This window comes from Phyllobates terribilis, unplaced genomic scaffold (genome assembly GCF_046119375.1).
Source record: "Phyllobates terribilis strain yellow unplaced genomic scaffold, ASM4611937v1 Scaffold_136__1_contigs__length_4911898, whole genome shotgun sequence".
NCBI classification, from domain to species: Eukaryota; Metazoa; Chordata; class Amphibia; order Anura; family Dendrobatidae; genus Phyllobates; species Phyllobates terribilis.
In genome coordinates this window covers 3,236,308-3,264,037 of record NW_027362896.1, presented here as the reverse complement: position 1 = coordinate 3,264,037, position 27,730 = coordinate 3,236,308, and the positions used below count along the sequence as shown (strand labels likewise).

Sequence of the window (27,730 nt, the reverse complement as noted above, 5' to 3'; positions counted from 1 at the left end):
GTTCTACTGATCTTTCGTTGTAAAACGTTATTGTGTCATTTTCTTAATAAAAATGATCTGATTGAAGAAAAAAGTGTCTTCTAGTCCAAGAAATACGGTAAGTTCTAAAGTAATTTTCCTTTCTCATTTAATTATATGACGGTCTTATGTGTTTTTCTACAATTTGTCAATAAAATATATAGTTTCTCCACGTCTGGGTTATTTTTGATGGTTAACAAAATAAGATTTTCCAGTAATTAATTTTTTACAATCTAGGTATGATAATGGCTTCTCTGTGTGTGAGATATTAACCTCCCATGCCGGCGATGTTCCAGCGGTGTCAGCACTTGCGTTCCGGGGGCTCATGTAAGGTTGTTATGTCATGTGAGCCCTGTATCCAATTAGCGCTGGCATCACTGTTCTCACCTTCGGACAAAACGAACAATGAGACGAAGTCAGAGAGAAGCTGCAGCCCTGGCTTCCTGTTGATGCTCAATACGTCCGAAGGGGGGACAGTGAAGCCAGGGCTGATTGGGCACAGGGCCCACGTGATGTAACAACCTCACATGAGCCCCGGGAATGCGAATCCTGACACCGCTGGAATGGTGCCGTCATGGGAGGTTTGTTTAAGTGTTTTTATTTTAACAGGACCAAACATGTGGAATGAGAAGGGGTTGCCCTACTAGTGGACAACCCCTGTGTGGGTTCTCTGGTGCTTAACAAAAGCTGATTGACGGCTAAAACATTTCCCACATTCTGAACATGAAAAAGGCTTCTCTCCTGTGTGGGTTCTCTGGTGTCTTTCAAGATGCGCTTTCCGGTTAAAACATTTCCCACATTCTGAACATGAAAAAGGCTTCTCTCCTATGTGGATTCTCTGGTGTCTTTCAAGATGCGCTTTCCGGTTAAAACATTTCCCACATTCTGAACATGAAAAGGGCTTCTCTCCTGTGTGAGTTCCCTGGTGTATAACAAGACTGCATTTCCGGTTAAAACATTTCCCACATTCTGAACAGGAAAAAGGTTTCTCCCCTGTATGAGTTCTCTGGTGCTTAACCAAATCTGATTTCAGGTTACAACATTTCCCACATTCTGAACATGAAAAAGGCTTCTCTCCTGTGTGGGTTCTCTGGTGTCTTTCAAGATGCGCTTTCTGGTTAAACCATTTCCCACATTCTGAACATGAAAAAGGCTTCTCTCCTGTGTGAGTTCCCTGGTGTATAACAAGATTCCCTTTCAGTGTAAAACATTTCCCACATTCTGAACAGGAAAAAGGCTTCTCTCCTGTGTGAGTTCTCTGGTGATTAAGAATACTTGATTTGCTTATAAAAAATTTCCCACATTCTGAACATGAAAAAGGCTTCTCTCCTGTGTGGGTTCTCTGGTGTATAAAAAGACTGCATTTCTGGTTAAAACATTTCCCACATTCTATACATGAAAAAGGCTTCTCCCCTGTGTGAGTTATTTGGTGTCTAAAAAGATTCCCTTTCAGTGTAAAACATTTCCCACATTCTGAACAGGAAAAAGGCTTCTCCCCTGTGTGAGTTCTCTGGTGAGTAACAAAAATTGATTTGTTTATAAAAAATTTCCCACATTCTGAACAGGAAAAAGGCTTCTCCCCTGTGTGAGTTCTCTGGTGTCTAACAAGATCTGATTTCTGGTTAAAACATTTCCCACACTTGTGACAAGAAAATCTATTCTCCGCTGTGTGAATTTTTTGATGTTTAAGATAAGATTTTTCGAGGGGAAAACTATTTCCATATTCTGTACATGAAAATGGCTTCTTTGAATTAGGAGCAGTTCGTTTTTTAATGCTTATTTTGCGACTTCGATTTTCCTTAGTAGTTGGTAATGAATCAGAACACAGGACCTGTTTCAAAGGATCAGATGACAGATCTTTGCAGTAAAGGGATGATGGTATATATGGAGGAGTAATGGCATTCACTTCAGTTGTCTGTTGTGGGATCTCAAGATTATCCGATTTAAAAATTGAAGGTGTCAGCTGTCCCTCTGATCTCCTGGTACAGTCATCTGCCAAGAATAAAACCAATTATTATTTTAGAATAAAATATCCTTGAATTTTATATTTTTTAACATTTCTAGTTAAACTGTAAAATGGTCAGTTATGAAAACATATTGAATTATTCACCAAGAAAACCTCATAGGATGAACCAGTAGAGCAAGGTGTGCAAATTTTTGTTCAGTCTGCCTCCGAAATATGCAATAAAAAGCCACCAAAAAATGTTATGTAGGCGAAAATAATACCACTCAAGTCCATCATGTGTTAATGGAAAAAAATGGGGGTTTCCACATCACTAGTGGCTCAAAGGCTCTTGAAAAGCAACTTGGCTTCCATAAACCAATCCAGCAATATCCGCTCTCCCAAAGTCAGATCTCCCCCTCACTTTTGAGCCTTGTGTGTATCCAAACCACATGTACCATCCATGTATTTGGCATTACTATAGTGAGAATAACCCACTTAATTTACGGTGTGTGTCTCCTGGAGCACAATCTGGGCACTATGTGTTGGGTAATAAAATGGTATATTTGCAATTTTCACTCTCCAACATCCACTGAGTGCTAATTTCCGGAAAGTGCCTGTGGAGTCAAAATAGTAACAACTTCTAAAGATTGATTCAATGAGGGTTATAATTTCCAAAATGTAGCCATTATGTGGGGATTTCTACTGCTGATTTTCTGACATTTTATTATATTAGGGCTTCTGGAAATGTTGTGTCCCATCTCCTCTGGGATCTGCACCTGCGATGTCACCAAATAAGAGATAATCAGCCGCACTCATGGAGATATCCTTAGTAATAGATTTATTGTGATAGAACAAAGCCACATGCTGGGTTACGTTTCAACCCTATCAGGGTCTTTCTGAAACATTTCTAGAATAAGAGATATACAAAGTTAGCCGTGCTGTACAAATATACATGAGGTCCTAAAAACTGACTATACATGAATGATATGAACATAAATCATGGGGAACAAAAACAAAACAAAAAACATATTGTATAATAATACTGACCATAAGGAGCGTTGTCCAGGTGAGTTAGTGTGGAGCGCTGTGTGCGTTTGCTGTGGTGCCATTGGTGTCAGTGGCAGCGTGTATATGCGCGCTTAGCTCTGTACACACTGCGTCTGAAGCCTCGTTCTGGCTCTCAGTCCTGGGTCACTTCCGGTGCCTTGACACCGGAAGTACCGAGCTAAGCGCGTATATACACGTTCCCATTGACACCAATGGCGCCAGAGCACCACTGCAAGTGCACACAGCGCTCCACACCAACTCCCCTGGACAACGCTCCATATGGTCAGTATTACTCCTGGTGTCCACTTTTCCTTTATACTACTAATTACATCTCAGCTACTTTTATGTCTTTTCCAACAGCCTCCACCGTACCACGGTTGGACAGTACATTTTTGCTAACAAGCATAAAACTTCCTTATACTTCGGACATTACCATACCTAGGTTTGTACCATTTCAATGTCTTCTTTCCCCCTCCCCCTTCCAGAACATATCCGTCTCACGTATTAACTAAACCCTCCCTAGGTACATATACACCGCGTGAAGAATTATTAAGCAAATGCGTATTTTGATCACATGATACTTTTTATACATGTTGTCCTACTCCAAGCTGCATAGGCTTGAGAGCCAACTACCAATTAAGTAAATCTGGTGATGTGCATCTCTGTAATGAGGAGAGGTGCTGACTAATGACATCAATACCCTATATAAGGTGTGCTTAATTATTAGGCAACTTCCTTTCCTTTGGCAAAATGGGTCAGAAGAGAGATTTGACGGGCTCTGAAAAGTCCAAAATTGTGAGATGTCTTGCAGAGGGATGCAGCAGTCTTGAAATTTCCAAACTATTGAAGCGTGATCACCGAACAATCAAGCGTTTCATGGCAAATAGCCAATAGGGTCGCAAGAAGCGTGTTGGCCAAAAAAGGCGCAAAATAACTGCCCATGAATTGAGGAAAATCAAGCGTGAAGCTGCCAAGATGCCAATCACCACCAGTTTTGCCATATTTCAGAGCTGCAACGTTACTGGAGTATCAAAAAGCACAAGGTGTGCGATATTCAGGGACATGGCCAAGGTAAGGAAGACTGAAAAACGACCACCTTTGAACAAGAAACATAAGATAAAACATCAAGAATGGGCTAAGAAATATCTTAAGACTGATTTTTCAAAGGTTTTATGGACTGATGAAATGAGAGTGACTCTTGATGGGCCAGAGGCTGGATCAGTAAAGGGTAGAGAGCTCCACTCCGACTCAGACGCCAGCAAGGTGGAGGTTGGGTACTGGTATGGGCTGATATCATCAAAGATGAACTTGTGGGACCTTTTCGGGTTGAGGATGGAGTGAAGCTCAACTCCCAGACCTACTGCCAGTTTCTGGAAGACAACTTCTTCAAGCAGTGGTAAAGAAAGAAGTCGGTATCGTTCAAGAAAAAGATAAATTTTCATGCAGGACAATGCTCCATCACATGCATCCAACTACTCCACAGCGTGGCTGGCCAGTAAAGGTCTAAAAGAAGAAAAAAATAATGACACAGCCGCCTTGTTCACCTGATCTGAACCCCATAGAGAACCTGTGGTCCATCATAAAATGTGAGATCTACAGGGAGGGAAAACAGTACACCTCTCGGAACAGTGTCTGGGAGGCTGTGGTGGCTGCTGGCACGCAATGTTGATCGAAAACAGATCAAGCAACTGACAGAATCTATGGATAGAAGGCTGTTGAGTGTCATCATAAAGAAAGGTGGCTATACTGATCACTAATTTTTTTTGTTTTTTGTTTTTGCATGTCAGAAATGTTTATTTCTAAATTTTGTGCACTGATATTGGTTTACCTGGTTAAAATAAACAAGTGAGATGGGATTATATTTGGTTTTTATTAAGTTGCCTAATAATTCTGCACAGTAATAGTTACCTGCACAAACAGATATCCTCCTAAGATAGCCAAATCTAAAAAAAACACACTCCAACTTCCAAAAATATTAAGCTTGGATATTTATGAGTCTTTTGGGGTGATTGAGAACATAGTTGTTGATCAATAATAAAAATAATCCTCTAAAATACAACTTGTCTAATAATTCTGCACACAGTGTATATGTGCACATATGTTTGGCTCTAGTCCTTATCCCTCAAATTCTTGCTTTTAGTGTTCCTATTGTTCTTACCCCTATATGAATCCATTATTACTAGTATTGAGCGAGTATGTTCTATTAACCCTTTCGCCGAGTATGCTCAGGCCGAGCTCCGAGTATTTATAGCTGCTCGGTGATATGTTTGAATCGCTCCCGTGTGCATGATTTGCGACTGTTTGACAGCTTTATTACATGTGAAGAATGTGTAAGAAATAGACATTCCTCCCACGTATTAAAACTGTCAAACAGTCGCAAATCATGCACACGGGAGTGATTCAACCATATCACCGAGCAGCTGTAATTACTTGGAGCATGGCCCGAGCATACTCGGAACAGAACATACTCGCTCAACACTAATTATTACTTTATTTTTTTGTTTGCTTTTTGGTTGTTTTGTTGTCTTCATGTCATGTAGTTGCATAGAATAAATGTAATATGGTTTTTGTTCCCCATGATTTCTGTACATATTATTCCTGTACAGTCAATTTTTAGGACCACAGGTATATTTGTACAGCATGGCTAACTTTGTATATTTCTCTTCTTCTAGCGATGTTTGAGAAAGACCCTCATATTAGGTAATATTAACTCAATATATAACTCTAATAGTTTCTGTCTATATCACACGTCCCTGTTGGACCTTATCTAGGATCTATTGTCCACCTGGCTTATCCTTCTGACACCACTCCTCTACCTCTATATTTATTTTTTTGGTGGGGTTCTAGGAATTGTCACTATAATATTCTGTAGCCTATAATAGGCAGAACCTGCCATATCTGTTATACCTGTATTAATTTTGGTTTGTTTTGTTTAGTGATGGATTTGCCTTGAAAAAGACCGGTAAAACGGTGGAAATGTTGGCCCATGCTCTGGGCTTATGCTCTGTTTACAAGAGGGGTATATTTCTTATTCAATAAAGCATTCAATAAAGGCCCATCATAATATTTTTCTTCAAGTGATTTTCCAACTTGTCAGCACATTCTATGCACGCTGTCATTTGGCTTTAGTTTACAGATCTGGACAGGTAACGGTCAGCAGGAGAATGTTGTGATCTAGAAGCAAAATGGTGATCACACGATTGTGATACGGCCGGACTACACCACCGATAAAACAGCCACAGCCGGTGACTGAGAAGAATCTGTGACTTCTCAGCATTTAGTGGTTACTACTCACCTGGGTGGTCATATGTAGGAATCTTCTCTTTACACCGCTCATCACCCCTCACATATGTCTCTGTAGTATTAATATGGGACAGATCTTCACCCTGAGACAAATATTATAAAAGATACAGACAGAAGAAGTCACATCTATGATCAGCTCTAATCCTGCCATCTCCACCGTTCTCATTACACAAGTATAAAACATATAATACTGGTGGATAAAACAAGACTGAACACAAGACCTTCACAGCCGTCTACACATCATAAGGGAGATCTCATGACACCTTCTCTCCATCTACCTGATGATCCTGAGGAACATTGGGATCTTCATGTTTACAGTCCTGTGGAAGAAGAGGACGGGGACATCTCTCTGGTGTTGTCCTCTTACTGGATAGATCTGGAGGAAACACATACAGGGACTGAATTCATTCTTTACATACAGATAATTATAGGCCGTGTGTATTTAGTCCTGTCTATTACCTGGTGATGTGAGGGGCTGGGGAACCTCCATCATGACGTCCTTGTACAGATCTTTCTGTCCTTTTAAATACTCCCACTCCTCCATGGAGAAATAGATGGCGACATCCTGACACCTTATAGCAATCTGACAGATACAATGATACAGTCATCCCCCCGATCCCTTCATAGCGTTACTGTATAATGTCCCAGCATTCCCAGCAGTGTCACCTCTCCAGTCAGCAGCTCAATCATCTTGTAGGTGAGTTCTAGGATCTTCTGGTCATTGATGTCCTCATGTATCAGGGGGTGAGGTGGAGGCCCTGTGATTGGGCTCAGGGGTCTTCCCCATCCCTCAGACACAGGGTCCTGACGGTGCTCACTAGAGGTCTTCTTCACTACTGTGTAATCCTGGTTATGGAGAGACACATGAATAAATCTCACTACAGACATTTCCAGAGTCCTCACCTCTCCAGTTCTGTCCATTTGTTATTCCCATAGATAAGAATGATGTAATGTGACGTCATCAGAATCTCTCACCTCTCCAGTAATCCGGAAGAGGATCTCTAGGGTGAGGTGTAATATTCTCTCCGCCATCTTGTCTCTGTCCATATCTATCTTTGACCGGTAAATGAGGAAAATTCTCTTCTATAGAAGATCTTCACTGAAAGGGTCCGATATTGTAGAGACCTGAATGGGAAGATGATGAGCTGATGTAACATCATAAAAATCCTGTGTAATAATACAATTACTGGAGATAATAAGGGGAAACATATGAGATCTACTATTTTATACCATTTAGTTTTCTTCTTTAGGGTATGTGCACACGATGCAGAAATGAAGCAGAAAATTTCTGCATCATTTCTGCATCTCCCTGGCAGAAAAAACGCATGCAGATTGTGCATGCGTTTTTCCTGCAGAATACATGCGGATCCACATGCAGATTCACATGCGTTTCCGCATGCAGATTGACAAGCGCTTTCCAGGCGATGTTAGCATCACCTGGAAAGTGCTTGACAACTAGGTCACACTATATAAATCCATGCAAACAGCATGGATTTATACAGTGTGAACCGAGAGAGTGTATATACTTACCTCCGATGGCCCGCGCTGTCCTGCTCACTCCGTTCTCCCGGCTGCCGGCAACTTTGAATTGAAAGACCTGCCGACGTCAGCGTCACGTGACCCGTCACATGACTCTGACGTCACCGCAGGTCCTACAACTCACTGCAAGTGCCGGAAACCAAGCGGGAGCGCTGCGCGGGCCGACAGAAGGTAAGAATACATTTATTTTTTATTTTATTCTTCTTTTTACAGCTTTTTTAATGGTACCTGGGTGTGGATGAGACTCTCCTCTCCTCCACACCCGGGTACCATCCGCACATTAGAACGCACCAATTACGCAAGTACAAATGCTGTCTTGCGGAATTGGCGCGTTCTAATGCAAGTCAATGGCGGCGAAATCGCCGCGTTTCCGCAAAATTAATTGACATGCTGCGGATTTTTGACCGCAGCGTTAACGCTGCGGAAAAATCCGCATCATGGGCACAGCACATGCGGATTTCCATTGGGGAACATTGCTGCCCTTCTACCATGCGTTTTTCATGCGTTTCCGCGGCGTTTACGCAACTGCAAAAACGCCGCGGAAACGCATGAAATACGCATCGTGTGAACACAGCCTTACATCTACTAATAAAACCTATACATTTTAGGTCACAGACAACAAGTAGTTTCTTCCTTGGAGTCTGCAGCTGAATACATTTCTCGTAGATTCATCTTCCATAACTCTAATTCTCGTCTCATTTACCGACACTGGAATAGGCATTAGCAATACTGCAGGAGATATTCATTACACGTGACATGAGAAATAACTACTTCATGATGAGGACAACATATCTTCATCTTCTACTAAGGCTGTAGAAACATATTTGGCCACAGTCTTTCACTGACTATATCATCACCGGCCGTCTATATAAATGTTTCCCGTCTTCCCCAGACTCTTATCTTCTAACTAATTATATCTGATGTCTGATTCACACACAGTAGTTTGAGGCATTTCTAAAAGCTTTTTTGTTTGTACAAACACAGTGCACAGAAATTATTAGATACCAAAATCTCCATGTACAGTGTTTTATGGGGTTTGTTTCTGGCCTTAGGCTTTCCTATATTACAAGAAAAACACCAGAAAAAAGCAGATATTAAAATGTTTCAAAAGAAAATTAGCACCAACAGTTTTTGTAAAAAGAAAAAAACATGCAAAAAGCATAAGCTGGATTTCAGGTTACGGCGCTAGTCAAGTAGGATGCAAATGAAAAGCTCCTGCACCCGACTTAAATAAAACCAGAGATAAGCACCAATAAATGGCCTAGACAAGACTACCAATGGGTAAAAACCTTGACAAACCTGCCCTACTCTTCCATGAACCAGTATCTGCTTTGACGAACAGATGGCGGGACAATATAGTGCTGACCCCAGAATGCGTCTCAGCAACGCAAACAGCTTTACCTCCATCTAACAGTGAATATACCGAGGATGCATCATTAACAAAGGTACCCTCCGATTTGCTGGACTATAAATAACTGGCTGTTGAAAGCAGAATTGCTCCTGATATTCAAAAGATCTGGAGCAACCATCCAAACCTCCCTCAACCACTTACAGTGAGAACTACGTGGCCACAAAGATAGAATCGCAGAGCTTGAACAACGGGTCCTGCAAATAGTTAAGTGAAAACTTACATAGGGATTTTATTAATACTTTTATTAAATCACTAGAGTAATATAAAATATAACACTAATCAAAAAATTATAAACGGGTTTATTTTTAATTGTAAAAGAGAAGCAATAATAAAAATGGTAATAATAATACATTTGTGAGGCCTAGTCCCAGTTAGTTAGTAAGTTAGTGTAGTGTTACTGTAGGGGGTACAATTGGGGAAAGAAGGTTGAACTTGATGGACCTAGGTCTTTAGTCAACCTATGTTACGATGTACTATGTTGCGTTAAAGAAATGTCTACAGAATCTAGCCGCCTCAGTGAAAGGCCGGAGTCCCATTAGCGTGCGGCATCCGATGCGAGAGCGACATGCGAATGACACCCGGCTCCTGCTCTGCTGAGAGTGAGAGCGAGAGCCGAGTGTCAGTGCTCTGATCCTCTCACATGAGAGGATTGCAGCACAGTTGCAGAGAAGATGGAGAAAATAATTTCTCCATCTCCTCTTTTGCTGGTGTCGGCGGGAATCGCAATGCATTAGGGTGATATCAGAGTGAAGTGCGATGTTTCACATGCAGCCATAGACTTGTATGGGTGCGTGTGATCCGAATTCAGCATGTAATCGCACCATCATGCATTTTTTTTTTTTAGTCCAATCGCAATCCGATCGGAGCTGGAAAAAAAAATGCATATGAGCACACACTCAAAAATTAACACTGGACCTAATGCAATCCAATGTTTTACTGGATTAAATTAGTCCGAATTAATCACAAGTGACAGCGAGTCCAAAAGGTGGAAGATCTAGAGAATAGATACAGACGCAGTAACTTGAGACTAATAAGGCTAATGGAGTCGGTTCCTGCCTCAGAATTACAGCAACTTTGTGAGAGAGATCTGCCTCAATCACTGGGTCTAAGCCATAGCTGCAGGATTGAAAGAGCACAGAGAGTGGGACTGGATATACGTTCTCACCAACAATGAAATTCTTAGATTACAACGACAAAGCAGACATTATGAGAGCTTACAGAAAAAGGTATCACTGTCACGGGTGTGTCAGAAGTGACAGACAGTCGCCCTACAGCAGGTTGCAGGAGATCTCTACGTTTGACATTACAGACACCTTCTTAGAGGCTGTCTCTCTAGGACGCAGCGGCTATCTTCCTCTGGCTAATTAACACCCAGGCCTGGGTGTATAAATACCTGCTGTCTGCTAGAGGGAGGTGCCGGCGACACTCACATTACCCTCTGTGAAGGCTCGGAGCAAAGTGCATTACTTCATCCTCTCTGAAGCTAGGACGGGTGTTCATCTCTCTGAAGTTGACTAAAAGCTAAGCTAAGCTATCTTCCCTTGTTTGTTACCCCTTGTTATCATTAGTAGTCAGTGGGGATTGACTAGCGCTCATCCCGCTCCCTTCCCTAGCCAGGGCCAAACGCCAGGGAAAGACAGGGTGAGGTTTGCGTGCGGCGATTGGTGAAGAGCAAATGTAGGGACGTTAGTGGAGACAGGGTGATACTAGATCAGCCTAGGAGGTCTCCACTTCCCCCTTTCCATAGAGTCTGGGCTCCCTTTTCCTCTTCCCTTTGTGTTGCACTGTCTTTCTTACACCTTACATGACTATCGCCCTTTGATAATGAAAGTAATGAGGCTCTTACTATTTGAAGATTACATAGTTACATAGGTTGAATAAAGACCTAGGTCCATCAAGTTCAACCTTCCTCCCCCAATTGTACATTTTGTCACTAATTTAACTATAATCCACAATGTTATGCGTAGTGAGGAAATCATCCAGCCCTTTTTTATTCGGAAGATGTCACCAAACACAAGAGGTCCTTTAAAAAAAATCTGTTCAACTTTATTCCAGTAAAAGTGGAGGTTTACACTTCAGTACCCTGCTCTACTAAGAATTTTCCAGGAAAGGTTATTACTTTTAAGTCGCCTCAACAGGCTGAAAGGGACATGGACACTTCACTCTCCAAATCATCGAGACATGGAGGTTAGGAAAGAAGTGAATGAGAAGAAGTCGGACCCTACTCAACACCAAAGGGCCAAGGACAGCATAGACACCGGAGCAGATCACCTACTTGAATGGTAATCACTTTCCACAAGTCAGCCATTCTTTTCGGCCTATTCAAAAGATTCGTAAATGTTGAAAAAGTTATGTCTCCGACTGGTTTACATGTCAGGAAGTGAATTGCTTGTTTACATCATCTTAATTCTCCATGTAGAGATTTACATTATTTTTCCTGACTTTAATGAGAGGGACCAATATTGTTTATTGTTCTCTTTGAAAAACCGTCTCAATGTTGATGCTATATATTTTTTCTTTGACTTTTCTATCATAGGAACATTGCTGCTAAATAATTCACAGTAGCATTTATAGACACAGTACATAAAGTTCTTAGAGTTATTAATGCTACATAAATGATTAAGGCTATGAAGTTACATGCACCCTGTTGGTGAACGAGTTGACCCAGGTGCGGGAAGAGTCTCTTCTTTTCCCTTTCTTAGTTTTTAATTTAGCTTAATATTCTGAGGTCCAACTCACCAGAAAAAAAGAGGAGTCCACAGCGTGGTCAGTGGTGCAAATACTATTAGCAGGGCAACTTACTGCAGAGCATAAACAGTTAAGTGGTTAATTGTTAAGGGTTTGGGGTTTCCCCCATGTAGTGATGTCTTCCCCCCCCTCCCCTTCCCTCTTGTAACGCTCTGGCGGGCTGACCCTAGGTCCTCCCTATCACTACTATACTGAGAAATAAAAATAACTATTAATAAAATTACCAAAATCAAAATAGGACTATCAATAGCCCGGAGTGATGTACACTCGATTATTAACCAAATGGGGAAAACCCCATATAATATCCCTCACTATAAGGCTATAAAATTTCACTTTTATTTAATTATTCCATTAAAATGAAGAAAGGGTATTAAAAGTTTGTCCCTAATCTACCAAAGCGTTTTGTTTAGAAATAAAAACAGACAACATGACCAAAATAGCAATTGCGAGATTATTGTTTATTGCCAGAAAATTTATTGCAAAATATTGGATTAGAGAGGAGCCCCCGTCCAGACGAGAATTCATTGCCCAAACAAACTATATAATTCAACCTGAAAAAAGTATTTACACCAAGAAGAATAAGCAGGAATACTTCCATAAATTATGGCAGCCACGGTTGGATAGGATTAATTAGATTAGAGTAACACCTATATATACTACTGTAGAGTAAAAAAAACTGCATGGCAGAGTGGAGAGGGAAGAAGGAAAGAAGAAAAGGGGAAGAGAAGGAAAGGGAGTAGGGGAAGGAAAGAAAAGGAGTAAAGTAAGGAAGAAAAGGAAAGGAAAGGGGGGGGGGGAATAAAATAAAAAAAAGAAACAAAGAAAGGTCTACATGGGGGGGGGAGGACTTACTGTAATATTGTAAAACGAGTATTGCCATGTCACAGGAAGGAACTGACGTCATACACCAGCGACGTGCGCGTGACGTCAGCCTGAGGCCAATGATTGGCTGGTGGCCGTTAACTATTGACATGCGGGAAGACTCCCGCACGTGAGGACACAAGTTCAGTTCCCAGGGGTCCGGTGAGCACCGGGCCCCATACGCCAGTAAGGGCAGTAATGCCCTGTTGGTGGCCCTGTACTGAGTGGTATTGTTTGGAGGATCTGGGGGCTACGCTGGGGATTCTTCAGGTCCCATATTCCAGTTGAAGGTTTAAGTATATTAACAGTGTGTACAAATGTTTGCAGTGGGAGATATTCTCTCTTCTACCCTTTCCACCACTTCCTCACTAAATACATTTACCTCCTCTCTCCCCTCCTTTTCCTTTCCTTATACAAGTTATAATGTATACGATGTAATGCTGACATGGAATGTCAAACGTTTTACTCAGTTGTATCTTTTCTGTATTGTAATGTTTGAAAATCTTGAATAAAAAGATATTTGAAAAAAAAAAAAAAAAGCATAAGACACATTTTGTTATTTTTTAACACGTTAAACATTTGTTTTAAAAAAAATTCACACTTTTGAGCACCAGAACATAGATGTTCACCGCAGGGATGGCACAGGTGTGGCTACAACAAAAACCCTGGCAGTTTAACCACTTGTTGTCCAAAGGAAACATGGCATCTAAGAAGGTTTGACAGAGTCCGGCTCAGTGCCCCTCCTCCCCCAAGTGCTCAATAGTAGGGGGCTGCCTAGTTACTAAGATACTTAAATGCCTAATAATGGTGTCTGGGCCTGCAATGTACTAAAGTCTATTAGGACGGGCCAAAGGCAGCGTCCAATAAGTTATCTTTTAACGCCTCCATAAATATTAGACTAAAGTTGCATGAAAGCACTGATTTTGGGGGTTTGGTTGACTATATAATGTATTTGGGGACCTCCTGTCAGATGATGTCAGGGCAGAGAAGGATCTATGATCCTGAATTTCAGAGGCTAAAATGTTTGTTCTTCCTGTAGATAATCCTCCACTAGAGAAGTCTGGAGGAGACTCTCATACACACCACAGGAAATCTGGAATATTTGTGTGCATGGGAGAGTCGGGAGAGATAGTCATCTGCCTAATGACCAATCAGTCAACATTTATCTCATGTGTATGGGGCTGTTCCTATTACACTAACAGGCAGGGATAATACACGGCACTACAGTAGTACAGTGCATTATCTGAGCAATCAGAGGCTTCTGTGTTGTATGATCGCACTAATCAGAGTTGTTTAAAAGTTAAAAAAAGGTTTAAAATGAAAAAATATATCACAGCTTTAGCAACAAGAAATATCGGTCACTATAGGGAAAACAGACTCACTGCACAATTTTAGTTAAGTCACGTCCATAACAACTTTATTTTACTCTATTATCCTATACACATCCTATAAACAGTGGTATAGATAAAATCACAGGTACCACAGCAATAGCTGTAATTGGCCCCCCAAAGTCCAAAAAAACTTTTCTTACCTAACAAGAACTTGACGATAAGTACATATATCAGATAGCAGGCACAATACTTTATGAATGCTTCTTCCGTACAGTGTCCATTTTAGGACATAATCAGATATCAAAATCAAACATCAGAATGATGTCAGCCTGAGGCTAAATACCCTGTCTGACAAGTGATTCTGACAATTGATCTTGGCAAGGGACTTTTACAACTGTAATAATAATAAAAGAAAGTCACTGTTCGCTGATGGGACTTGAACCCAAAATTCTGTCCAGAAGTCAGTACACTAACCACTGAGCTATAAACTCAGCTAATGAAAGCTAAGCGTTCGGTTTGGTTATATGATTTTCAGTGCAAACCTACAGTATCTGAAACTGATTGGGGCTTTCATAAATACCTGCTCCAAGCCAAATTCAAATGATGTTTGATTTTGATGTGTGACTTTCTTCAAACACCAGAATCACAATAACTTTTAGTCATCCTGGGTATTTTCATGGTTGATCTCATAAGACAAGAAAAGCTCCCAGGCACTATGTCATGGCTGGATAGCTCAATGGTAAGGCATCAGCCTCTGAAACTACAATGGCTCGGTTCAAATCCCAATAGGAATGTTTTGTGTTTTTTTGTAATTATGCCTATTTAGCACACAAACTACAGGGGTACTCTTCTAGACGTAGAGTTTTGGGTTCAAGTCCCATAAGTGAACAGTGAATATTTTTTTATTATTATTACAGTAGTAAAAGTCACTTGTCAGAATCACTTGTCAAAAATGGACACTGTACTTCTGCATTATGCAGTCAATAACTTTCTGGTTATATGTAGAAGTACATAACTATTGTTACAAGCTACAACAGTCCAACAAACCATTATGGTAAGGCCCATAATCTCCTGTGGGGACCATATGGGTTGAGATGTGTCGCTACAGTCCCTCACAGCTACTCTCAGCTCCCAGTTGATTTGTGAGGACCTCACTGGCTGAGGTGCATCGGTACGCAGGGTCGGACTGGGGTGCCTAGGGCCCACCAGGGGAACTGACTTTCTAGGGGCCCACACTACAGCCAACCATAAACGGTTTTATTACTTGTTATGCTTTTCTATAATGTACTATAATTACATGATTGGCCGCGCTGTGGAGCACCAAGCGGCAGGACTTTGTTCGAACAGTCATTCCGTACTGCCAGAGTCCCTTTAATGGTAACTTGTCACCTTGAAAAATGCTATTTATCTGCAGATATAGGGGTAATCTGCAGGTAAAAAGGGTTTAAAGCCTGGTTAGACGGCTTAATGGAAAGGCATTGGCTACACAGAGAAAATTACATTTTATTCTCCCTGCCGCCACTCGCTTCCTGTTATTGGGTCGGTGCAAGGAGGGAGACATTACAGTCACCGCGAACTACAAAGTGAGGGTGCTGCAATAACGTCCGGCACCTTGATTGTGACACTTCCATGGAGCCCAACCTCAGGCTGAGCTTCATTGAATGACTAACATGGCAGGAGCACCTGGCAACTAGTGCTGAGCGAGCGTGGTCGGATAAGGTGTGATCCCAGCATGCTCGGGTGTTATCCGAGTATCTTGTAGTGCTCTGCTAATATGCTCGAGTCCCTGCGGTAACATGTTTTGCGGCGGTAGACAGAAGCAACACATGCAGGAATTACCTAACAAACAGGCAATTCCTGCATGTGTTGCGTTTGTCTACCGCTGCAAAACATGCTACCATGCAGAAATGCACACACACACTCAATCACACACAAAAATGCAGACACGCAGGGAAGAACGCACACATGTGTGAAGACACATATACACATGTAGACAGGCTGGCACTCAAATACATACACACAAACACATGCAGGCATATACACACACACACACATATGCAGGTATATATACACACACTACACACACACACATATGCAGGTATATATACACACACTACACACACACACACACATACACTGTACACACAGGCATATACACACACACTGTACACACACTGTACACACAGGCATATACACACACACACTGTACACACATGCAGGCAGGCATATACACACACAAATGCAGGCATATACACACACAGGCATATACACACACTGTACACACATGCAGGCATATACACACACGCAGGCAGGCAGGCATATACACACACACACACTGTACACACATGCAGGCATATACAGTACAGACCAAAAGTTTGGACTCACCTTCTAATTTAAAGATTTTTCTGTATTTTCATGACTTTGAAAATTGTACATTCACACTGAAGGCATCAAAACTATGAATTAACACATGTGGAACTATATACTTAACAAAAAAGTGTGAAACAACTGAAAATTATTAAATGGAAAGAGGGAGGCATATCTAAAGAAGATTATAATGCAGTCTGCAGATCCTGCAGGGCACGTATCAGGTTAGCTAAAGCTGACAATGAATTAAGGCTTGCAAGAGATGTCAAAAGCAATAAAAAAGGATTTTGGGGGTATGTCAAAAGTAAAAGAAAAGTCAAAGATGCTATAGGATTTTTACAGGATGAAAATGGAGAAATGGTAAGAGGATGTCGAGAAGGCCGAACTTTTTAATTCCTATTTTGCATCTGTTTTCTCTCAGAAAGAAAATGTAACATCAACTGATCTTCACTGTCCTTTTAAAGGAATAGAGGAATCCAAGTTATCTGTAAACAGAAAGATTGTGAGGGAATATTTAGCTAACATAAATGAGTTCAAGTCTCCAGGTCCAGATGAATTACACCCCAGAGTACTGAAGGAGATCGTAGAAGAAATTTTAGAACCACTCTCCATAATCTTTGAAAATTCTTGGAGAACAGGAGAAGTCCCAGAAGACTGGAGAAGAGCAAATGTTGTTCCTATCTTCAAAAAGGGGAAGAAGGTGGACCCAGGGAACTATAGGCCGGTGAGTCTGACTTCTATACCAGGAAAGATCTTTGAACAAATTATTAAACAACATGTATGTAAGTACCTGGATAAGAATGAAGTGATTAACCAGAGTCAGCATGGGTTTGTAACTAACAAGTCATGTCAGACTAACTTAATTTTCTTCTATGACAGAATCACTGACTGGGTGGATCAGGGAAATGCTGTAGATATAGTATATCTTGACTTCAGCAAAGCATTTGACAAAGTATCTCACACCATCCTTATTGAAAAAATGACCAAGTATGCAATGGACCAGGCAACTGTTAGGTGGATTCATAACTGGCTTAGTGATCGGACTCAAAGGGTGGTTGTAAATGGCTTCACATCCAGCTGGATGAATGTCTCAAGTGGGGTACCACAGGGCTCCGTCCTGGGACCTGTATTGTTCAACATCTTTATCAATGATTTAGATGAAGGAATTGAGGGTAAACTGATTAAATTTGCTGATGACACAAAGCTAGGAGGGATAGCTAATACTAGAGAAGAGAGAGAGAGGATTCAAAAAGACCTAAATAAACTGGAGCAGTGGGCAGCAACCAACAGAATGGTTTTTAACAGGGAAAAATGCAAAGTACTACATCTGGGCAATAAAAATGAAAAAAGCATACACAGAATGGGAGGAATAGAGCTAAGCAACAGTACATGTGAAAAAGACTTAGGTATACTAATAGATCATAGACTGAACATGAGTCAACAGTGTGATGCAGCAGCAAAAAAGGCAAATACAATTCTGGGATGTATTAACAGAAGCATACAGTCTAGATCACGTGAAGTCATTATCGGTCTTTACTCCTCTTTGGTCAGACCTCATTTGGAATACTGTGTACAGTTTTGGGCACCACATTTTAAAAAAGACATAGACAAACTGGAGCAAGTTCAGAGAAGAGCGACCAGAATGGTGACTGGTCTGCAAACCATGTCCTATGAGGAACGGTTGCAGGATTTGGGAATGTTTAGCTTGCAAAAAAGAAGACTGAGAGGAGACTTAATAGCTGTATACAAATATGTCAAGGGCTGTCACATTGTAGAAGGATCATCTTTATTCTCATTTGCACAAGGAAAGACTAGAAGCAATGGGATGAAACTAAATGGGAGGAGACACAGATTAGATATTAGAAAAAACTTTTTGACAGTTAGGGTGATTAATGAGTGGAACAGGCTGCCACGAGAGGTGGTGAGTTCCCCTTCAATGGACGTCTTCAAACAGAGGCTGGACAGACATCTGTCTGAGATGATTTAGTGAAACCTGCTTTGAGCAGGGGGTTGGACCAGATGACCCAGGAGGTCCCTTCCAACTCTACCATTCTATGATTCTATGAAAATATGTCTTATATTCTAGGCTCTTCAAAGTAGCCACCTTTTGCTTTGATGACTGCTTTGCACACTCTTGGCACTCTCTTGATGAGCTTCAAGAGGTAGTCACCGGAAATGGTCTTCCAACAATCTTGAAGAAGTTCCCAGAGATGCTTAGCACTTGTTGGCCCTTTTGCCTTCACTCTGAGGTCCAGCTCACCCCAAACCATCTCGATTGGGTTCAGGTCTGGTGACTGTGGAGGTCAGATCATCTGGCGTAGCACCCCATCACTCTCCTTCTTGGTCAAATAGCCCTTACACAGCTTGGAGGTGTGTTTGGGGTCATTGTCCTGTAGAAAAATAAATGATGGTCCAACTAAACGCAAACCGAATGGAATAGCATGCCGCTGCAAGATGCTGTGGTAGCCAAGCTGGTTCAGTATGCCTTCAATTTTGAATAAATCCCCAACAGTGTCATCAGCAAAGCACCCCCTCACATTCACACCTCCTCCTCCATGCTTCACGGTAGAAACACTGCCCCCCGAGGAAGCCCACCACGCGAAACGCGCGTCGGGGCGCGATCACAGTGGACAGATATGGGTAAGCCTGATTTACATTGATTTATATACTTTAGAACAAACGCATAGATATACCCATATACTAGAGGCTAAATTGACACCGGTAGTTATATGTAGTACAGTGGTACCGCTATATGGGTCCATGCATGTTTGCACGTCTAATGATGTACACTGTTCTTTTTTGTGCTAATTTACATAGAGGATCTCTCATGCACTGTCTATTGAGCCCTTATGCCCTCCTGTGATCGTCTTTTTCATGTATTTCTCACTTTCATACCTATTGACTTCTATCTTATACTTTTGTAGTGTTTTTTAACGTTTTTTAACGTATTCAAATAAAATATATACCTTTTAAATCCATCTGTTTGTACTAATTGTACTTTCTGGGGTGTACCATTTTTCTTATAGGTCTATATATATTGTTATATGGTTAAATCCCCACTTTTTCCATGAATGGGACATTATGTGAGTTTATTACCCACTGCGTAGGTAGTATGCATACAGGCATGTAGAGTCCATCCGTTCACCTTTTCTGCGTCGCACAAAGACACGGTGGTTGGAACCAAAGATCTCAAATTTGGACTCATCAGACCAAAGCACAGATTTCCACTGGTCTAATGTCCATTCAATGTGTTCTTTAGCCCAAACAAGTCTCTTCTGCTTGTTGCCTGTCCTTTCCAGTGGTTTCCTAGCAGCTATTTTACCATGAAGGCCTGTTGCACAAAGTCTCCTCTTAACACTTGTTGTAGAGATGTGTCTGCTGCTAGAACTCTGTGTGGCATTGACCTGGTCTCAAATCTGAGCTTCTGTTAACCTGCAATTTCTGAGGCTGGTGACTCGGATAAGCTTATCCTCAGAAGCAGAGATGACTCTTGGTCTTCCTTTCCTGGGGCGGTCCTCATGTGAGCCAGTTTCTTTGTAGTGCTTGATGGTTTTTGCAACTGCACTTGGGGACACTTTCAAAGTTTGCCCAATTTTTTGGACTGACAGACCTTCATTACTTAAAGTAATGATGGCCACTCGTTTTTCTTTACTTAGCTGCTTTTTTCTTGCCATAATACAAATTCTAACAGTCTATTCAGTAGGACTATCAGCTGTGTATCCACCAGACTTTTGCACAACACAACTGATGGTCCCAACCCCATTTATACGGCAAGAAATCCCACTTATTAAACCTGACAGGGCACACCTGTGAAGTGAAAACCTTTTCCGGTGACTACCTCTTGAAGCTCATCAAGAGAATGCCAAGAGTGTGCAAAGCAGTCATCAAAGCAAATGGTGGCTACTTTGAAGAACCTAGAATATAAGACATATTTTCAGTTGTTTCACACTTTTTTGTTAAGTATATAATTCCACATGTGTTAATTCATAGTTTTGATGCCTTCAGTGTGAATGTACAATTTTCATAGTCATGAAAATACAGAAAAATCTTTAAATGAGAAGGTGTGTCCAAACTTTTGGTCTGTACTGTACACACACAGGCATATACACACACAAACTGTACACACATGCAGGCAGGCAGGCATATACACACACACAGGCATATACACACACACACTGTACACACATGCAGGCAGGCATTTACACACACAGGCATATACATAAAAATTCATACAAACACACAAATATTACACTACCTGTACAGTACAGACGCGCTCCTAAGGCGGGAGATTGCAGTGCAGGGCGCGCTGTGATGTCACTTTTAGCAGATGTGCGGTCCTGTCTGCTGAGTGTGACGCTGCAGTGCAGCCCCTGCTCTGCTCTTTGGCTCTCCTGCTCCCAGGCCCCTCCCGCTACTGTCCTGGGCATCGCGGAGGTGAGAGTGTGTGCGCGCGCCCTTAAAGGGCCCGCGACCACTTTTTTTTTTTTTTTAAATTTCTCCTCTGTCTTCTCTGCAGGGGGCCCACCGGGAAATTTCCCGGCACCCCGCCAGGCCAGTCCGAGCCTGTCGGTACGACTCTCAAAGTCCATTCGATGAGGGCCACACACTATTGGTTGTGGTACTGCATATCCATCCCTTGAGAAAGCAACGCATTGTTCACGCGAAACGCGCGTTGGGTAGGTGTCCTTGCACCCTTTCATCCCCACTGGGGGGGGGTTCTCAGCCCTTGGGTAAGTGTTGTACTATTTATGGTTTTTTACATTGCACTTCTCAGCATACTGCATTCCCATGTTCCTTCACCTGTGACCTTCCATCTCTTTGGCTTTGACTTCGTGTGGATGCACCTTAGCAGTATTGTCTGCTTCCCTCTCTAGCTCCATAAGCCTTCACGTGCCATATTTTTTGCTCTACTTTGCACCATTTACCCAGGGCTGACTACTCTCTTTTGGGGTGTCTGCTCTTTTCTTAACACATCGTCTGTTATCCTGTTTATGGACTCCCTATGAATTTTATGGTGTATCATAATATTTAATAAATATTTTTCTACTTTCATCAAAAAAGCTCCCGCTGTCTCTTGTTTTCAGATATTCAGCTGTGTAGGAGAACTTGTGTCCCAGTTTGGCGACACTATAGCTTCCTCTCTAGTATAACAGACAATCCCTGCATGTGTTGCAGATGCCTAGCAGCCGCAATTTATGCAACTGTGACGATGCAAACATATTTTTCGAGCACGCAGAAGATACTCTTAGCACCCGAGCGTGCTCGGATAACACCTGTTCGTCCCTGACCAGATGATAAAAATGTTGTCAATATATCTATACCATACTCCAATATATGGATGCCACCGCTTATGATTATCCCTGAATATTGTGGTTTCCTCCTATGAGCCCAAGAATAGGTTAGCATACGAGGGGGCACAGGGGCTCCCCATCGCAGTACCCCTGAGCTGGTGGAAGTACTTCCTGTCAAAAAGAAAGAAGTTATGAGTAAGAGTGAATTTTAGAAGATCCTCCATGAAGTCATTATGTCTGCTACACTATTGATCTCGATTTCAAGAAATGTCTTACTCCTCTGATACCATCCTCATGTGGTATATTACTGTACAAAGCCTCGATATCTAGTAAGGCCTGCTCCCCTACATGCATGTATACATGATCGAGGGTATACATGGAGGGGAGCAGGGAAAGGGAAAACCAACTCCAGAGGGATTATTCCAACTACAGGACCTCAGGCGCTACTGGGGGAACATTATACTGTGTGGGGGCATCATACATACAGCATAAGGGGCATTACACTGTGTGGGGCATCATACATACTGCATAAGGGGCATAATGGGGGCATTACACTGTGTGGGGGGCTTCATACATACTGCATAAGGGGCATAATGGGGGCATTACACTGTGTGGGGGGCATCATACAACCTGCATAAGGGGCATTACACTGTGTGGGGGGCATCATACATCCTGCATAAGGGGCATAATGGGGGCATTATACATACTGCATAAGGGGCATAATGGGGGCATTACACTGTGTGGGCATCATACATCCTGCATAAGGGGCATAATGAGGGCATTACACTGTGTGGGGCATCATACATCCTGTATAAGGGGCATTACACAGTGAGGGGGCAACATAAATACTGTATAAGGGGCATAAAGGGGGCATTACACTGTGTGGGGGGCATCACACATACTGCATAAGGGGCATAATGGGGGTATCATACATCCTGCACAAGGGGCATAATGGGGGCATTACACTGTGTGGGGGGCATCACACATACTGTATAAGGGGCATAATGGGAGCATTACACTGTGTGGGGGCATCATACATCCTGCATAAGGGGCATAATGGGGGCATTACACTGTGTGGGGGCATCATACATCCTGCATAAGGGGCATAATGGGGGCATTACACTGTGTGGGGGCATCATAAATACTACATAAGGGGCATAATGGGGCATTACACTGTGTGGGGGCATCATACATCCTGCATAAGGGGCATAATGGGGGCATTACACTGTGGGGGCATCATACATCCTGCATAAGGGGCATAATGGGGCATTACACTGTGTGGAGGCATCATACATACTGCATAAGGGGAATAATGGGGGCATTACACCGTGTGGGGGCATCATACATCCTGCATAAGGGGCATAATGGGGGCATTACACTGTGTGAGGGCATCATACATACTGCATAAGGGGCATAATGGGGGCATTACACTGTGTGGGGGGCATCATACATACTGCATAAGGGGCATAATGGGGGCATTACACTGTGTGGGGCATCATACATCCTGCATAAGGGGCATTACACTGTGTGGGGCATCATACATACTGCATAAGGGGCATAATGGGGGCATTACACTGTGTGGGGGGCTTCATACATACTGCATAAGGGGCATAATGGGGGCATTACACTGTGTGGGGGGCATCATACAACCTGCATAAGGGGCATTACACTGTGTGGGGGGCATCATACATCCTGCATAAGGGGCATAATGGGGGCATTATACATACTGCATAAGGGGCATAATGGGGGCATTACACTGTGTGGGCATCATACATCCTGCATAAGGGGCATAATGAGGGCATTACACTGTGTGGGGCATCATACATCCTGTATAAGGGGCATTACACAGTGAGGGGGCAACATAAATACTGTATAAGGGGCATAAAGGGGGCATTACACTGTGTGGGGGGCATCACACATACTGCATAAGGGGCATAATGGGGGTATCATACATCCTGCACAAGGGGCATAATGGGGGCATTACACTGTGTGGGGGGCATCACACATACTGTATAAGGGGCATAATGGGAGCATTACACTGTGTGGGGGCATCATACATCCTGCATAAGGGGCATAATGGGGGCATTACACTGTGTGGGGGCATCATACATCCTGCATAAGGGGCATAATGGGGGCATTACACTGTGTGGGGGCATCATACATCCTGCATAAGGGGCATAATGGGGGCATTACACTGTGTGGGGGCATCATAAATACTACATAAGGGGCATAATGGGGCATTACACTGTGTGGGGGCATCATACATCCTGCATAAGGGGCATAATGGGGGCATTACACTGTGGGGGCATCATACATCCTGCATAAGGGGCATAATGGGGCATTACACTGTGTGGAGGCATCATACATACTGCATAAGGGGCATAATGGGGGCATTACACCGTGTGGGGGCATCATACATCCTGCATAAGGGGCATAATGGGGGCATTACACTGTGTGGGGACATCATACATCCTGCATAAGGGGCATAATGGGGGGCATTACACTGTGTGGGGGCATCATACATACTGCATAAGGGGCATAATGGGGGCATTATGCATACTGCATAAGGGGCATAATGGGGGCATCACACTGTGTGGGGGCATCATACATCCTGTATAAGGGGCATTACACTGTGAGGGGGCATCATAAATACTGTATAAGGGGCATAAAGGGAGCATTACACTGTGTGGGGGGCATCACACATACTGCATAAGGGGCATAATGGGGGTATCATACATCCTGCATAAGGGGCATAATGGGGGCATTACACTGTGTGGGGGGCATCAAACAAACTGCATAAGGGGCATAATGGGGGTATCATACATCCTGCATAAGGGGCATAATGGGGGCATTACACTGTGTGGGGGGCATCAAACAAACTGCATAAGGGGCATAATGGGGGCATTACACTGTGTGGGGCATCATACATACTGTATAAGGGGCATAATGGGGGCATTACACTGTGTAGGGGCATCATACATCCTGCATAAGGGGCATAATGGGGGCATTACACTGTGTGGGGGCAAAATAAATACTACATAAGGGGCATAATGGGGCATTACACTGTGTGGGGGCATCATACATCCTGCATAAGGGGGGCATTACACTGTGGGGGCATCATACATCCTGCATAAGGGGCATAATGGGGCATTACACTGTGTGGGGGCATCATACATACTGCATAAGGGGCATAATGGGGGCTTTACACTGTGTGGGGGCATCATACATCCTGCATAAGGGGCATAATGGGGGCATTACACTGTGTGGGGGCATCATACATCTTGCATAAGGGGCATAATGGGGGGCATTACACTGTGTGGGGGCATCATACATCCTGCATAAGGGGCATAATGGGGGCATTATACATACTGCATAAGGGGCATAATGGGGGCATTACACTGTGTGGGGGCATCATACATCCTGTATAAGGGGCATCATAAATACTGTATAAGGGGCATAAAGGGGGCATTACACTGTGTGGGGGGCATCACACATACTGCATAAGGGGCATAATGGGGGTATCATACATCCTGCATAAGGGGCATAATGGGGGCATTACACTGTGTGGGGGGCATCACACAAACTGCATAAGGGGCATAATGGGGGCATTACACTGTGTGGGGCATCATACATACTGTATAAGGGGCATAATGGGGGCATTACACTGTGTGGGGGCATCATACATCCCGCATAAGGGGCATAATGGGGGCATTACACGGTGGGGGCATCATACATCCTGCATAAGGGGCATTACACTGTGTGGGGGCATGATACATACTGCATAAGGGGCATAATGGGGGCATTACACTGTGTGGGGGCATCATACATCCTGCATAAGGGGCATAATGGGGGCATTACACTGTGTGGGGGCATCATACATCCTGCATAAGGGGCATTACATTGTGTGGGGCATCATACATCCTGCATAAGGGGCATAATGGGGGGCATTACACTGTGTGGGGGCATCATACATCCTGCATAAGGGGCATCATACTGTGTGGGGGCATCATACATCCTGCATAAGGGGCATAATGGGGGCATTACATTGTGTGTGGCATCATACATCCTGCATAAGGGGCATAATGGGGGCATTACACTGTGTGGGGCATCATACATCCTGCATAAGGGGCATAATGGGGGGCATTACACTCTGTGGGGGCATCATACATCCTGCATAAGGGGTATAATGGGGGCATTACACTGTGGGGCATCATACATACTGCATAAGGGGCATAATGGGGGCATTACACTGTGTGGGGCATCATACATCCTGCATAAGGGGTATAATGGGGGCATTACACTGTGTGGGGCATCATACATCCTGCATAAGGGGCATAATGGGGCATTACACTGTGTGGGGGCATCATACATCCTGCATAAGGGGTATAATGGGGGCATTACACTGTGGGGGGCATCATACATCCTGCATAAGGGGCATAATGGGGGCATTACACTGTGTGGGGCATCATACATCCTGCATAAGGGGCATAATGGGGGCATTACACTGTGTGGGGGCATCATACATCCTGCATAAGGGGCATAATGGGGGCATTACACTGTGGGGGTCAGTAAAGGGGTGCTGTACTATGAGAACAATACGTTTCCTCCCTTCCTGTCTCCATAGTTGGGTCGTATGTATCTACTACAGGAAATAGAACAAAAACCTTATAATTCTTATAAAGGGTCAACACAAGACCCCAAAAGAGTCTCCGTGCTTTAGGGGTTAATGCCCCCTGCGCCCAGTAATGGGGTCTCCACATACCTCCACCTGCAGAGCCGCCACCACATATATGGCTGCTCTGTGCGCACAGGAGCTGTGATGAGGTCACAGGAGGGGAGGAGTCAGGGGTCACATGATCAGGGGCCTCAGTGGATGCAGGAATCTGCTGTGCTGGTTGTCATGGTGCTGGATGAGCTGAAGTTTATGTGTGGGGTCAGGAGGGGTTTACAGTGTGGATGTAGCAGAGCCGCGTGTGTACGAGGTGTACGGAGCGGAACCTCGTGTGTACGAGGCGTACGGAGCGGAGCCGTGTGTGTACGAGGTGTACGGAGCAGAGCCGCGTGTGTACGAGGTGCACGGAGCGGAGCCGCATGTGTACGAGGTGTACGGAGCAGAGCCGCGCGTGTACGAGGTGTACGGAGCAGAGCCGTGTGTGTACGAGGTGTACGGAGCAGAGCCGCGCGTGTACGAGGTGTACGGACCGGAGCCGTGTGTGTACGAGGTGTACGGAGCGGAGCCGTGTGTGTACGAGGTGTACGGAGCGGAGCCGTGTGTGTACGAGGTGTACGGAGCGGAGCCGCGTGTGTACGAGGTGTACGGAGCGGAGCCGCGTGTGTACGAGGTGTACGGAGCAGAGCCGCGCGTGTACGAGGTGTACGGACCGGAGCCGTGTGTGTACGAGGTGTACGGAGCAGAGCCGCGTGTGTACGAGGTGTACGGAGCGGAGCCGCGTGTGTACGAGGTGTACGGAGCAGAGCCGCGCGTGTACGAGGTGTACGGACCGGAGCCGTGTGTGTACGAGGTGTACGGAGCGGAGCCGCGTGTGTATGAGGTGTACGGAGCGGAGCCGCGTGTGTACGAGGTGTACGGAGCGGAGCCGCGTGTGTACGAGGTGTACGGAGCAGAGCCGCGTGTGTACGAGGTGTACGGAGCAGAGCCGCGTGTGTACGAGGTGTACGGAGCGGAGCCGCGTGTGTACGAGGAGTACGGAGCAGAGCCGTGTGTACGAGGAGTACGGAGCAGAGCCGTGTGTACGAGGCATACGGAGCGGAGCCGCGTGTGTACGAGGTGTACGGAGCAGAGCCGCGTGTGTACGAGGAGTACGGAGCAGAGCCGTGTGTACGAGGCATACGGAGCGGAGCCGCGTGT

At 43.8% G+C, this 27,730-nt stretch overlaps 1 protein-coding gene across 1 annotated transcript; it reads right to left on the bottom strand.

Moving 5' to 3' along the window:
- On the bottom strand, nucleotides 1-26,706 carry LOC141204978 (uncharacterized). The gene is made up of 7 exons (XM_073664021.1): nucleotides 26,624-26,706; nucleotides 7,289-7,438; nucleotides 6,980-7,159; nucleotides 6,773-6,896; nucleotides 6,592-6,689; nucleotides 6,306-6,396; nucleotides 1-2,010 (listed from the first exon to the last, which is right to left on the bottom strand). Exons 2-7 carry the CDS (start codon nucleotides 7,358-7,360, stop codon nucleotides 662-664), a joined length of 1,914 nt encoding a protein of 637 aa, XP_073520122.1. The 5' UTR covers nucleotides 7,361-7,438; nucleotides 26,624-26,706; the 3' UTR covers nucleotides 1-661.
- Nucleotides 26,707-27,730: the final 1,024 nt, after the last annotated feature.